General features: G+C 38.1%; 1 protein-coding gene across 4 annotated transcripts in view; it reads left to right on the forward strand.

Moving 5' to 3' along the window:
• Positions 1-13,238, forward strand: part of LOC111139473 (nuclear receptor corepressor 1) — a 154,158-nt gene that overhangs the window by 61,718 nt on the left and 79,202 nt on the right. For 3 of the 4 annotated variants that reach the window (XM_022491738.1, XM_022491740.1, XM_022491739.1), the window contains exons 7-14: positions 486-542; positions 1,108-1,160; positions 3,605-3,671; positions 6,082-6,254; positions 7,754-7,844; positions 9,987-10,165; positions 10,906-10,960; positions 11,635-11,736. In XM_022491738.1, the coding sequence (XP_022347446.1) occupies positions 486-542; positions 1,108-1,160; positions 3,605-3,671; positions 6,082-6,254; positions 7,754-7,844; positions 9,987-10,165; positions 10,906-10,960; positions 11,635-11,736 (777 nt within the window). Of the gene's footprint in view, positions 1-485; positions 543-1,107; positions 1,161-1,502; positions 1,530-3,604; positions 3,672-6,081; positions 6,255-7,753; positions 7,845-9,986; positions 10,166-10,905; positions 10,961-11,634; positions 11,737-13,238 lie in introns of all 4 variants that reach the window. The other variant, XM_022491737.1, reaches the window with a different exon arrangement.

The following is a 13,238-nucleotide window of genomic DNA, read 5'->3' on the forward strand; positions in this document are numbered from 1 at the left end:
CCCTCTCCCTAGAATCTTGATATCTATTTGCTGTTAAGAACTTCACAATTTTTTAGTTATTACTTTTTTTTTCTTTAAAGATTTTATTTGCTTATTTGAGAGCAAGAGTGAAAGAGCACAAGATTATGGTGAGGGGCAAAGGCAGAAGCAGACTCCTTGCTGAGCAGGGAGCCTGATGTGGGGCTTGGTCCCAGGACTCCGGGATCATGCCCTGAGCCAAAGGCAGTCGCTTAACCAACTGAGCCACCCAGGCGCCTCAGTTAACTACTTTCAGTACAAATGTGAAGTTTTGACTTAATTTGGTGAGGAAGCTGTGAAAACAGAAGACTGAGTATTTCAGCTTATCATATGAAAAGAGTATTTGGAAATAAGGGAAGTTCAACTATAGAGTAGTTTTTAGGTAAATGTTATTAAATTGGTAAGTGGTTTTACACTTAGGTAATACAATTTTTAATTACACAATATAATACTGTCTTTATCTGTAGAAAAAAGCAGAAGAGGCTCATAAAATATTTGAAGGTCTTGGCCCAAAAGTTGAACTGGTAAGTACGAAATTTCTTTTTTCATGTCTGGTGGTGGTTTTTGTTTGTTTGTTTTGTTTTTTGTTTTTGTTTTTGTTTTTTTAGTCATTTTTCTTGGGATAAGATGGAATACAACGAATCTACTGTGGAATGAGATCTGGGCAGTACATTTGTGCTAAACTTTAAAATAGTGTTGCACACACTTGGTTACCTTTGCAGAAGTATTGTCCTGAGTGTGTTTTTGCCTGAGCAGGCCATTTAATCATACGAGGTAGAAGCAGGACAAGTAAGACAGAAATAGCTCTTTGGACCATATGTTCTTCCTTTGCTTTTGCAATTAAAAACCTGAATAAATGTATTTCTTATGGGATACCGTGGATTTATAAACATTTTTATGAGAGTGCCATTAGTAGGAGATGGGGTAAGGAGAATTATTCAGGGAACCTGGAAGTCTGGAGGTTTTGGGAGGGCAGGTAGTGTGATGATCTAGGAGTACTAGGTTTACATGAAAATATGAACTATTTCTTTGTATGTTCATAGACATGTGTACAATGTGGTATATTTAAATATTTTATTTATTTTATAGCCACTCTATAACCAGCCATCGGATACCAAGGTGTATCATGAGAACATCAAGACGTAAGTATTTATCATCTTTGGAGTTCTTCAGTTAAAGACCATATATTCTATAAAGAGATTGTTTTATGTTATCTGCTGACATTTTTATAATATAGTGTAGGTGTGTTTTAGATTTGTGTAATTTGCTGTCGTTTTACTATATGTTATCTTCCTCTGGCTTCTTGGGGGTTGGGGTAACAGCTTTGAGTTTCCGAGGCCAAAAAAAAAAAAAAAAAAAGAAATAAATTATTGCATAAAACTAGCTGGTTTTATGATCTGCTAGTAAAAAAGGTGAATACTTAACATTGAAATGGCTTACCTTGAGGCTTGAATTTTTTGCCTCCTGTTTTGTCTTTTTTTCAGTGGAGTACCTGCAAGGCGCATGATGAAGTAAGATAATGAAGCTTTTTCATTTAAGACTAGTGATGACACCGTCCCCCACCAAGCCACATCTGCCATTGCAAAGTAGAAGTGCCACGGATCATTTTATCATTATTCAAAATCCTATTCTAGGGAAATCCCTTCCATGACTCTTGCAAATGACGGTATTTGTAGACCCTTCTGCCATTTAATGTCCTGGTGCCTTGGAAGCGCTCGGTCACCTCACATGGGTGAGGAGACTGTTCAGAATGTAGTTTGCTTAGCCTTGCTCATCCTAGATACCAGGCCTTTATGGATGCAGAGTTTGGAATAAGAAAATAAGTGAAAAGAAAATCTAATTTCTTGATCTGATTGAAGTAAGAGAGGAAGCTAGATAGGTATCTTTTTTTTTTTTTAAATTATCATACTTGGAGAGAATTTAGGTGAATTATTCTTAGTTTGTAACAAAAATGTGATATTTCTACTTTATGTTTTATTAAGAATAATCAGCACATTTAAATTATTGACTAGTATAGTTACTAATGAGCAGATTGCTATTTATATATCATATTTTTTTTTTCTTTGAAAAAATTTCTTACTGAGAGTATGTGCAATAGTTGACTACTTTGCAGAACTGGTGGCAAATATAATTTGCATGGTAGTATGCATGAACAAAATTGAAATTTGAATAAGTTTAACCTTTGTTAAATAAGTGGTTTATGATAAAAGTCATATATACTTAGAATTTTTCTGTGAGATGCTACTGTGGTCTTGAAAACCCTTAGAAGTAGGCTTAGGCAAAATTCATAAGAAATATACCTTGTTCTGGAACTGTTTAGCTGTTTTAGCATTTTTTAAAGGGAGAATAGCAGATAAAATCTAGTTGGCTACTTTTAATGATTTTTTTCCCCCACAAAGCTTCAGTTATGTTTGTGTTCTGTCTTTTCCCCCTAATATTAGCCGGAGAGCAGCTCTGTCTGATTTATTTCATGCTATCTACACCGCCCGACTACAGTGCTTAGCACAGTCCTGGGATGGGTTACTACTGACTGGCTGACTTCTTAAATCCTAGGAAACATTTTAAATGATATTTATTGATTATCATTTGCTTTTGAGTAGCACGTAATTAAAGCTAGAGCAAACCGAATATGTGGTAATGCTTCCACTGTACATCACCTTGTGAAATAACCGTTTACTCAGCTGCATGCATCCGTATGAATCGTGTAGTAGCTCTTTTCTCATCACCGTCATTTGCTTTGTATGAAATAGCAAATATACCTTTTAATAATTCTTTTCATGTCTTGGCTACTTTTCCATATAGCCAGCTCCTGACTGTCCACGCTAATTTGAGTGGAACCAGTGTCACTGTTAGTCCTGAGTGGCAGATAATCCAAAAAATTACTTCTACTTGCCTTGGCTTTGTATTTATATTTGAATAATCAGCTTGAAATCCTTTCTGGAAGTAGGTGGGGTATAAATATTTATATTTGAACCTGCATGTCATTGTTTTTGAAGGTCACAGTGCTTCAAAGTTAAAAAGTGTAACTGTTTCATTAAGATATAAGAGAAGTCTTCCTGTCTTGTCACATTGCCCTCCATGACTTCTTATAGTGGTTTGTGTCATTTCTGTGATGGAAGGAAATCTGTGTAAAAGCAGAAGTCCCCTCTCTTCTCTGTGGGTGCACCTTCTCATAGCAGGGAGGTCAGCACCTTACCTGGGGTAGGGAGGTAACTTTAAAAGACTTTCCTTCTCGTCTACCTCCCCTCCTCCAAGAGTGCACAGAAATGTTTGTATCACCAGAGTACTTAAGAAGAATCATTGACTGTAATTATAACTTGAAAATACTTGCCTTATACTTGGATGTAATAATTGAAAGTGAACTATTTGTATAAAATCTTGCTGTAGAGCGAGAGGAATCTTTTAGTCCTAATTATTGCAAAAGTCTTATTTTGCAGGGTGAAAAAAATAAGATTAATTTTGATCACATCAGATATTCCTAAGTGATCTTTGCTTGTTTTTCAGTGTCTCTGAAAAAAAAAAAAGTGAATGCATTATTAAATTATGCTTTTTCTTAATGTCATACAACCATATTTTTCTCTTCTAGAAACCAGGTGATGAGGAAAAAACTCATTTTATTTTTTAAAAGAAGAAATCATGCAAGAAAACAAAGGGTGAGGTCCTATCCTTTAACTGAAATTTGTACAACTTTCCCATTCATGCTCATTTAGGCATTCGCTTTCCCTTCGTTAGTGAGAATGGTTCTTGATTCTGTTTGAGAAAAGGTTGCCGATTTAGGAAGTAACTATAGAGATGACTTAAATATAAATCTAATTCTAGCCCCGCAATTGACATTTAATATCATTATCAAATTAATTTCTTTGGTCATCTGTGTATAACATTTTCATCTAGCCAAAATAAAGAAAATGGTGAGTAGTTAAAAGGGAACATGAAAGAGAAGTAGGATGATCAACATTTAGTCTCTTAAACCCTCAGACCAATGTGGGTAAGTTACAGTCATGCTGAGTGGACGTTACTGTTCTTTCTTATTAGGAACTGGGTCAGCTAAAGTTCACCTTTTTGAACTTCAGATACTTTTTCACATTTATTATATGACTTGTAGTCCAGAAGTTTTGTGGGTCTAATGTTCATGGAAATGAAGTTACAGAAAATATAATGCCAGTATGTTTCTTTTCACATTATGTTTCTGATAAATTGAGACAGACTGTTAATTCGTTTAAATTCAGTTGCTTACCAAATAATGATGTTCCTTAATTCACAAGAAAAATGAGCCATGTGCCTTATAGTTAATGACGTGACAGTTTAATGAATTGTAAAGTTCAAGAGTCAGCGGCTTTTACTTGACACATAACTTCTAATGTAATCCGCCAATCTGGTCCTTCAGACACTGTCCTTAAATTAGTGTGTTTTTGTTTTTGCAAGAAACATACAAAAATTAAAAGAGAAACTACTAAAGCATTTTTTTTCTATCTAGTAATTTTGTTATAATTGCGATAATTTACTGTCTGCTGATGGAAACATAGGAGCATAGACTTTGTTTTCATGCTTCACAGAGTCTTTAGTTATAATGTTTACGTGTTCACTGATTTGTTTAATAAATATTTATTGGCTATTTACTCTGTCCATGTATTGTTCTGCAGAGGTGAGCAAGATAGCCATGTGGTTTTTAACTCTTAAAGCATACAGTGTGACTGGGGGCAGATGAGTCACAGGCAGTTACAGTATCGTACCCACACTGTGGGAAGGGACATACGGATGGCTGTGGGAGCATACAGGAGGGACAGCTGATGCTCCATGTATGAATCGTAGAGGGAAGTTTGCAGGACAACGAGAAACTCTGGAAATCTGCGCAGGCACAGGGAGCCGCTGAAGAGAAGGTCTGGGAGGTGGATGGAGTGTGGCAGGTTGCTGGGAGCACGGCAGCAGTGAGGCTGCTGGGGGAAGAGGGCCGGTTCGCCCGCAGGAGGTCCACCTGCCAGACTTTGGGTTAGATCCCGAGGGCATCTTTTAAGTGTTTGAACTGAGAAGTGAAACATTCAGGTTTGTATTTTAAGAGTTTGCTTCTGGTTCCACCATTGAGAAGGCCTGGGAGAGAAAAAAGGCGGCCTGGGAGTCAGTTTGGAGGTTCTAACTTTGATGTAGGTATAAGGGAAGGTGTTGGCCTAGCTAGAAGGGATGGTGAGGAGCTAGCTAGAGACGGAGAAAGTGAAGGACACAGAAGATACCTGGGAGTTGAGAAGAATGGTTGGCAAGTGTCTGGGGGGTGGCACGGATCGTGAGGAGGATAATACTCTCTAGAGCCACTTTCTGGAGGGGACCGATGTTAAAGGTTTTTCATGAGTCCTACACCTTTTTCTATCCGTGTGTTGTTGACGCGTTCACAGTTCTGTGCTCATAATGGAGGCTTCTCGCCTCTCCATTGAAAAAAATGAGATCATACATTACTCATTTCTCTAAAAGGATTAACTCTTGGTTTCATGTAGTTCACTGCATTTCTTTTTATCATAAAGCACAACCAGTTTCTGCTTTTTCCAGACTGTCAAAAACGTTTATTAGATAACATTATTTATAATAGTAAAAACCTTCAAGTAGTCCAAGTCTCCAGCAGTAGAGGAACGGTTAAAGCATGAGTGTTTTCTCTGACACATGGGAAGGAAAACACCAAAATGTTAATATGATTGCCGTTGGGTATTTGGGATTATGAACTATTCACATGTTTCTATCACTTATTTTCCATTTTTTTGACAATGAAGACATATATTGTTATCAGGAAAATAATAAAAGTAGCTGGGCAGCTACTAGTAGTGGCTTATAAATTAAATAATTTATGTTAGTCTTAACTTAAAAAATCTAGCCAAAATATGCTCTATATACTGATCTTTGTAGGAAAGAGGGCTCTTTTCTCTCTCGTCTTTCAGATCAAGGACGTTTCATTCACAGTTGAGTCCTAGGCCAAATGTACTTCTGACTTAGCCTTAAGAAGTAGCATTTACTGTAAAGTATTAGGTTTGTCAGAATGACAGAGTTTAGTTTAATTATTAATTTGCTACGGGTATTTAATAGGAACAAAAAATCTGCCAGCGTTATGATCAGCTCATGGAGGCATGGGAGAAAAAAGTGGACAGAATAGAAAATAACCCCCGGAGGAAAGCTAAAGAAAGCAAAACAAGGGAGTACTATGAAAAGCAGTTTCCAGAAATTCGAAAACAGAGAGAACAACAAGAAAGATTTCAGCGGTAAGTAGTTTGATGTTTAATGGCTGTGCTCTTCTCCTGGCTAATGGCTATGCTCTCTCCTTGCTGACAGAGTCCCATTCCTGCTCTCTCACGGTGTTAATGGTTACCTGAATCTGATCTTAAGAAAGTTCATAAAGAACCTTTCATTTTGAATATAAAATTTCATTATCAGCTAGCAAAGATTACATCTTGGTGAATTTAATATTTGTTTTTTATTCTAAATAATGCTGTTCAATCTAAATTTAAGTGAATATTTTGAAAGTAATTCTTCTGTTCTTGAAAATACCTATTCTTTAGAAATGGCAGTTAAAAAGAATAGACTTGAATATTTCTTAGTTCTTCATTACCTGCCAACATGACCGAAGAGTATTTTATGGATGGCTAATTAAGAAATTCTTTGGTATTGGCTGATAGTTTCTGATTTGTTTCTACTTTAGAGAGCAAGTATTTTGTAAAATTAAAAGCTTTAGATTTTGGGGGGTGGGAGGTTGGGGGAACTGGTGGGTATTAGGGAGGGCACATATTGCATGGACCACTGGGTGTGGTACAAAAACAATGAATACTGTTACACTGAAAAGAAATTAAAAAAAAAAAAACTTAAAAAGGCTTTAGATTTCTTCTCTACTATTTCTTGTAAGAGTATATATAAGTTTTAATTATTTAATCATGATTAAGTTTTTATGAGGGATGATGGTTGTTTTCTTTCCCCCTCCCTGTAAAAAATACTTGAGGTATTTTTCTAAGTCTGCTCCTCTACTCTGGAAGGCAAAGACTGCTATTTGAAATGGAAATGTCACCAACACCTGTGGTTCCGGAAGTTTCCTATAAGTTGTTCTACCATTTGAACTTGGACATGTAACCTTTAAATTTTAATCTCAATATATTTTTTAAAAGATTTTATTTATTTATTTGACTGACAGAGATCACAAGCAGGCAAAGAGGCAGGCAGAGAGAGAGGCGGGGAAGCAGGATCCCTGCTGAGCAGAGAGCCCGATGCGATGTGGGGCTCAATCCCAGGACTCTGGGATCATGACCTGAGCCGAAGGCAGAAGCTTTAACCCACTGAGCCACCCAGGTGCCCCTTAATCTCAATATTTTAATCATTCTTCTATAGAATCCTAATCTTCGGCCATATTACTTTTTTTTTTTTAAGATTTTATTTATTTATTTGACAGAGATCACAAGTAGGCAGAAAGGCAGGCAGAGAGAGAGGAAGGGAAGCAGGCTCCCTGCTGAGCAGAGAGCCCGATGTGGGGCTCAATCCCAGGACCTTGAGATCATGACCTGAGCCGAAGGCAGAAGCTTTAACCCACTGAGCCACCCAGGCACCGCATTCGGGCATATTACTTAAAAGTGGTATCTCAGTAGCATTAGTTCTCTGACTTCTAGTTGGTTAAAAAAGTCCCATTCAGAGGAGTAATGCATATAAAAGTAACTTAATTGGTGTCTTCTTTATAAATGGCCTTTAAATATATTTATAATTTCTTTCTTATATTTAGAGTTGGGCAGAGGGGAGCTGGTCTTTCAGCCACCATTGCTAGGAGTGAGCACGAGATTTCTGAAATTATTGATGGGCTTTCTGAGCAGGAGGTAAGGAAATTAATTGATTTCGCTTTTTTTTTTTTTTAGATTTTATTTATTTGTCAGAGAGGGAGAGAGAGCGAGCGAGCACAGGCAGACAGAATGGCAGGCAGAGGCAGAGGGAGAAGCAGAGGGAGAAGCAGGCTCCCCACCGAGCAAGGAGCCGGATGTGGGACTCGATCCCAGGACGCTAGGATCATGACCTGAGCCGAAGGCAGCTGCTTAACCAACTGAGCCACCCAGGCGTCCCTGACTTCGCTTTTTTAATTCATTGATTATTCAGGCATTTTTAGCCTCATACCCCAGGAACTAAGGGCTTATTTGTTCATAAATGAGGGAACATTTATAGAGTTTGGACTGTTCCAGAGACCGGCCAACCACTGAAAGTGTTACAGCAGGCAGTCGTGTGATCAGATTGGCATCTTACATAGATGGCTTTGGCAGCAGGGAGGCCTGGAGGAGAGGTGAGGGGGCTGTTAACATGAAAACAAGACCTGAATCAGGGTGTCAGTGGCAGGGATGTGTAGGAGCAGACTGCCCAGAGAGATTCATATGAAGTGGACCTGAGGTGCTGGTGGGTTCCCCAAAGTGTGCCCTCCAGCCACAGAAGCCTGGAAGACAGAGATGATAAGGCATTGATAAATCTGTGCTGAGTAAGGATAAATTTCAGTCCCTGTCATGAGTCTTTTGAGCTGTGTTCAAACCGTCTCTAAAGGTTGGTCCAAAAGCCACCTCCTGTTTAATTAGTTGTTCTGGTTTTGATTTTATATACTGTTTTTTTCTTTTCTTTTTTTTTTTTTTTTAAGATTTTATTTATTTATTGGGCAGAGAGAGATCACAAGTAGGCAGAGAGGCAGGCAGAGAGAGAGAGGAGGAAGCAGGCTCCCCACCAAGGAAAGAGCCCGATGTGGGGCTCGATCCCAGGACCCCGGGATCATGACCTGAGCCGAAGGCAGAGGCTTTAACACTCTGAGCCACCTAGGCGCCCCTATATACTGTTTTTTAAAAGCCTCATCTCTGGTGTCAACTATACTTCAGTTTAAAAATAAATAAATAAATAAATAAATAAATAACACAACCCCAGAAAACCTCATCTCTGAATTCTGAAGGTCTTGCTTATTTGAATGTGGTGGTCTCCTTAAGTACTGATCAAAGACCGTTATTAAATTGCTATATATTTTAAAACTTGTGGTCATAAACAGACAAAAACCAAAAAACTTGCGGTCATAATCCCTGCTGTGATCACTAAATCTGTGTTAAATTTTTTTGCTTGCTTTTCCACTGGTTCCATTAGGGCAGATCTGTAAGCACCCAAAACTGGGACAAGTTGAGGTAACTCAGGCTCAGGTGTCTGCACCAAATCATGCTTTGGTGTTCAGACTGACTGAGAGTACCCCATAAAATTTGACACTTGGTAAGGACTTGACTGTAAGTCAGTATCCACTTCTATGAGGAAAAGTTTTAGGAAAAAACCTCGCTTTGTATTGAGGTCAATACCTATATTTTTGGTGAGTTTTTTCATAGAAATGTGTGCTTGTGAACTTATTAAATTACAGTTCGGGGAAAAACCGACTGTAGAGATGTAACAAAGCTTTAGTTGAAATTTTAAGGATAATAGTCTTCAATTTTCAGTGAAAAGATTATGTAAGATTAGCAAGAAGTATTTAACACGTTGAGTTTAATTTAAAATCACTGTCCTTAAGATTTGGGCGCCTGTTTATTTTTTTTTCTATTCATTGGTCTCCAAAATGACATTAAGATTTATTCTCTGAAATGATAAGACTTTTTAAAAATGACACTGTGTTAATGTAATTAAATGTTTCATAAGATCCTTACTTCAATGAACTTGGCATTTCTTTGTGTCCTTTAGGTCTAAAATGTTACTATCTGAAGCATCTACTTCTTTTAAGTAAAGAACTCTCCTCAAATTGTAGTAGTGGGATATAAAAATATTACGTATATCCTCTGCCTGTATGATTCATTTAATGAGTATTTATTAGATATATGAGTAATTAGCACATGTTAGATGTTACGGTACATGCTGCTGTTGACACATGGAACTACACATGTGGTTTTTCTGGAGTATATTAGGATAGCTCTAGCCCTCTTTAAATTTTATTCTTTGTAAATTATGTTTACTTTCTTTCACAGAATAATGAGAAACAAATGCGGCAACTCTCTGTGATCCCGCCTATGATGTTTGATGCAGAACAGAGACGGGTCAAGTTCATTAACATGAATGGCCTCATGGAAGACCCTATGAAAGTTTATAAAGATAGGCAGTTTATGAATGTTTGGACTGACCACGAGAAGGAGATCTTTAAGGACAAGTAATTTAAACTTTAAATCATTTTCTAATACAAGTTTACATAAATTCTTGAGAAGTATTTGGCATTCACCAGCACATTTTTTGTTTTAAAGATTTTTTATTTTTTATTTGACAGACAGATCACAAGTAAACAGAGAGGCAGGCAGAGAGAGAGGGGGAAGCAGGCTCCCCGCCGAGCAGAGAAGCCCGATGCAGGGCTTGATCCCGGGACCCTGGGATCATGACCTGAGCTGAAGGCAGAGGCTTTAACCCACTGGGCCACCCAGGCGCCCCGGCATTCACTAGTAAATTGAACCATTTCCCCAAAACTTTGGCCCTTTTTGGCATTTGAATGGATAATGTGGAAGGTAGAGAATATAGATTTGCTGTGACCTTCCCATAAGTTTATACATGGGAGCATAAGTCACAGATGAGAACTAGGGTTATGGAGTCAGGTTAAGCGTGGTATCCAAATTTGGGTTGTGTCTCAGTCACCTGGGGGTGCATTTTAAAAGTACAGATTTCTGTGGTGTACTATAGACCAGTCTCCTTGGTTCCTGGTGGATTGTGCCCAGAAATCTGGGCCCTTGAAAGACTCCAATGATTCTGCTGTTGTTCCTCAAGCTGGCAGTTAGGGGTCATTGGGAAGTGGTCTGTACTTATAATTCTGTTCCTGAGCACCCCTCACCCCTTTTTAAGTTGTTAAAATGTTTGTGTGTATGTGTTGTTGTTGTTGTTGTTTTTTCCTTTTTTTAAACTCAGGTTTATCCAGCATCCAAAAAACTTTGGGCTAATTGCATCATACTTGGAAAGGAAGGTAAGAAATGGTTTACATTGAGAATGTTTATAGGTTTGTGATGTTCGCTTCTTTAAACTTTTTGTGCTCTGATACACAGAGGTAGTTACAAAGAACTGATTTTTATAGAGGGCTTGATACAGAAAAGATTCTCAGGTGGCTAATATAGTGATATTTATAAAATTAATAACAAATCATAAGCACAGTCTAATTTTCAGTTAACAAAAGACTATTTAATACTGTAGTTCCCTAAAAACACATAGATTACAATGCTTTTTGAACTTTCATTGAATTTCTGATTAAAATATCAGAGCCCTGATTTTCCCTGACTTTTTTTTTCCACAGTGGATTGGATATAGTGTTTCTTAAACACTCTTAAAAAAGAGACATTTTGAATATTTGCATATATGCAACAAGAAAGAGAATTTAGTTACTGCCAATAAGGAGGTGCTTGAATGTCTCTGATAGTGCCTGGTATCTTTCACATAATTTGGATTAAGACCACTGAAATTGTCCATTAAAATAATAGATATTATATATATATATTTTTTAGAGCCTAGACATCCCTTCAAATGCTGGCCATGTGTTGCTCTTTAATTTAGACCATGAGAATACCAGAGGTTTCCCTTGAAAGTGTTGCTTGATTTTAAAAAATGTTACTTTGGCTCCTCAAAAATAATTTATTTTCCTTATAGAGTGTTCCTGATTGTGTTTTATATTACTACTTAACCAAGAAAAATGAGAATTATAAAGCCCTAGTAAGAAGGAATTACGGAAAACGCAGAGGAAGAAACCAGGTGAGTTTCATTACTGTGCAGAAGGTGTTTCAGGGTGGAGACAGGGAGAACAAAAATGGTATAACCAGGGCCTTGTATTTAATCATGTGTATTTTAGGGATTGACATTTCATTAAATAATGCGGATGTTATGAACATGTTATTATTTTGAAATTAATATATATTTAATGTGCGACATTATCTATTGTGAATGTGCTGTAAGTTTCTAGTATGACAAAACCAATGAGAGATGTTCTGTACTTCGATGTTATCTAAATTGTGCCTGTCACTGTGAGTAGCAATAATATAAGAATGGGACCCGTGACACTTCATTTCATACACCGTCTTTACCAGTCCTTTTGTCCGAGGAGGGGGGCGGGTAGAACCCGTGAGAAGGACAGAGAAATGCAGTGTGGTAACGAGTGTAGAGGTTAGTTTACCCAAATACTGGGGGCCTCATTTTGTTTCAGAGTAACTTCATTTCTGGAGTTTAGAAAGTTTTTACTCTGGAGAAACACTTGATCTTAAAAGACCGTGTTTAATGCAGTGCAGCGTACGTTTTCACAGTTGGCAGTTCAGTACTTCAAAAACTGTTTTCCCCCAAATAACTGATCAGCGGCTGTCACACTCCCTCGTGCTTTACCGGTGTGGCTGCTGGGGCGATGTGATGGCCATTGCTCTCCCTGTCCAGGTTCATCTTGGGACTTGGAATTGCGCGCGTGAATTTGCACCTCTGCTGACTGCCGACCTGCCTTTGTAAATCCTCCTGGTTTCCCCGCACAGCCACCCTTTCTGCCTTAGCCACCCCCTCACCAGATACAGGCTGACCCAGGGCTGTCATTATCGGTAGATAATGTCATTATCGGTAGATGAGAATAATAAATCCTTTGTGTGGGGAAATGCCTCTGTTACTCTGAAACATTGGTTTTCTCTCCTAAAGTTACCTGGGACACCATCTTGCTGTTCTCTGTGGCACACTCCTTCTTGTTAAGTTCCAGCCATATTAGAGTTTTCTTCTGCACATTCTGGTTCTGTGTGCTCACATCTGTGTCACATCCCAGAGTACATTTAACGGAACTGAGATTGTCCATATGTGCTCTCATCTTGACCTGAACCTTAGTATGTCTGCCCCCAAGTTGGCTCAGGTTGGGGTTGGTCAGCCTTTCCGTCAGTCTAGTCCTTCCCACCTTAGCTTTTACGTTATTACCGTGAACATTGTTTCTCTAGTTGTATATTTCTCTGATTGTTTCACTGGGAATTTGGGAGAGGAGGGGATTGAATGATGGAAATACAGCACAGTCTTAGACCGGAATAATCTTACCTGTTTCTTAATTGCATGTGTACTTCATTCTGTTTGTGTCAAAATAGGTGGATAGGTTTTCTGAAATTAGGTGGTATTAGTTTAAGGGCTTGCTTATATAGGACTGAATGACATTAGAGCTGATACCATATGAAAGGAGGAGCCACTGGACTTTTGAGCAGAATAGTATCAGATTGTAGTTGTGACAGGATCATTCTGCCTTC

Source organism: Enhydra lutris, unplaced genomic scaffold (genome assembly GCF_002288905.1).
Source record: "Enhydra lutris kenyoni isolate GAN:26980312 unplaced genomic scaffold, ASM228890v2 scaffoldscaffold109, whole genome shotgun sequence".
Taxonomy (NCBI): domain Eukaryota; kingdom Metazoa; phylum Chordata; class Mammalia; order Carnivora; family Mustelidae; genus Enhydra; species Enhydra lutris.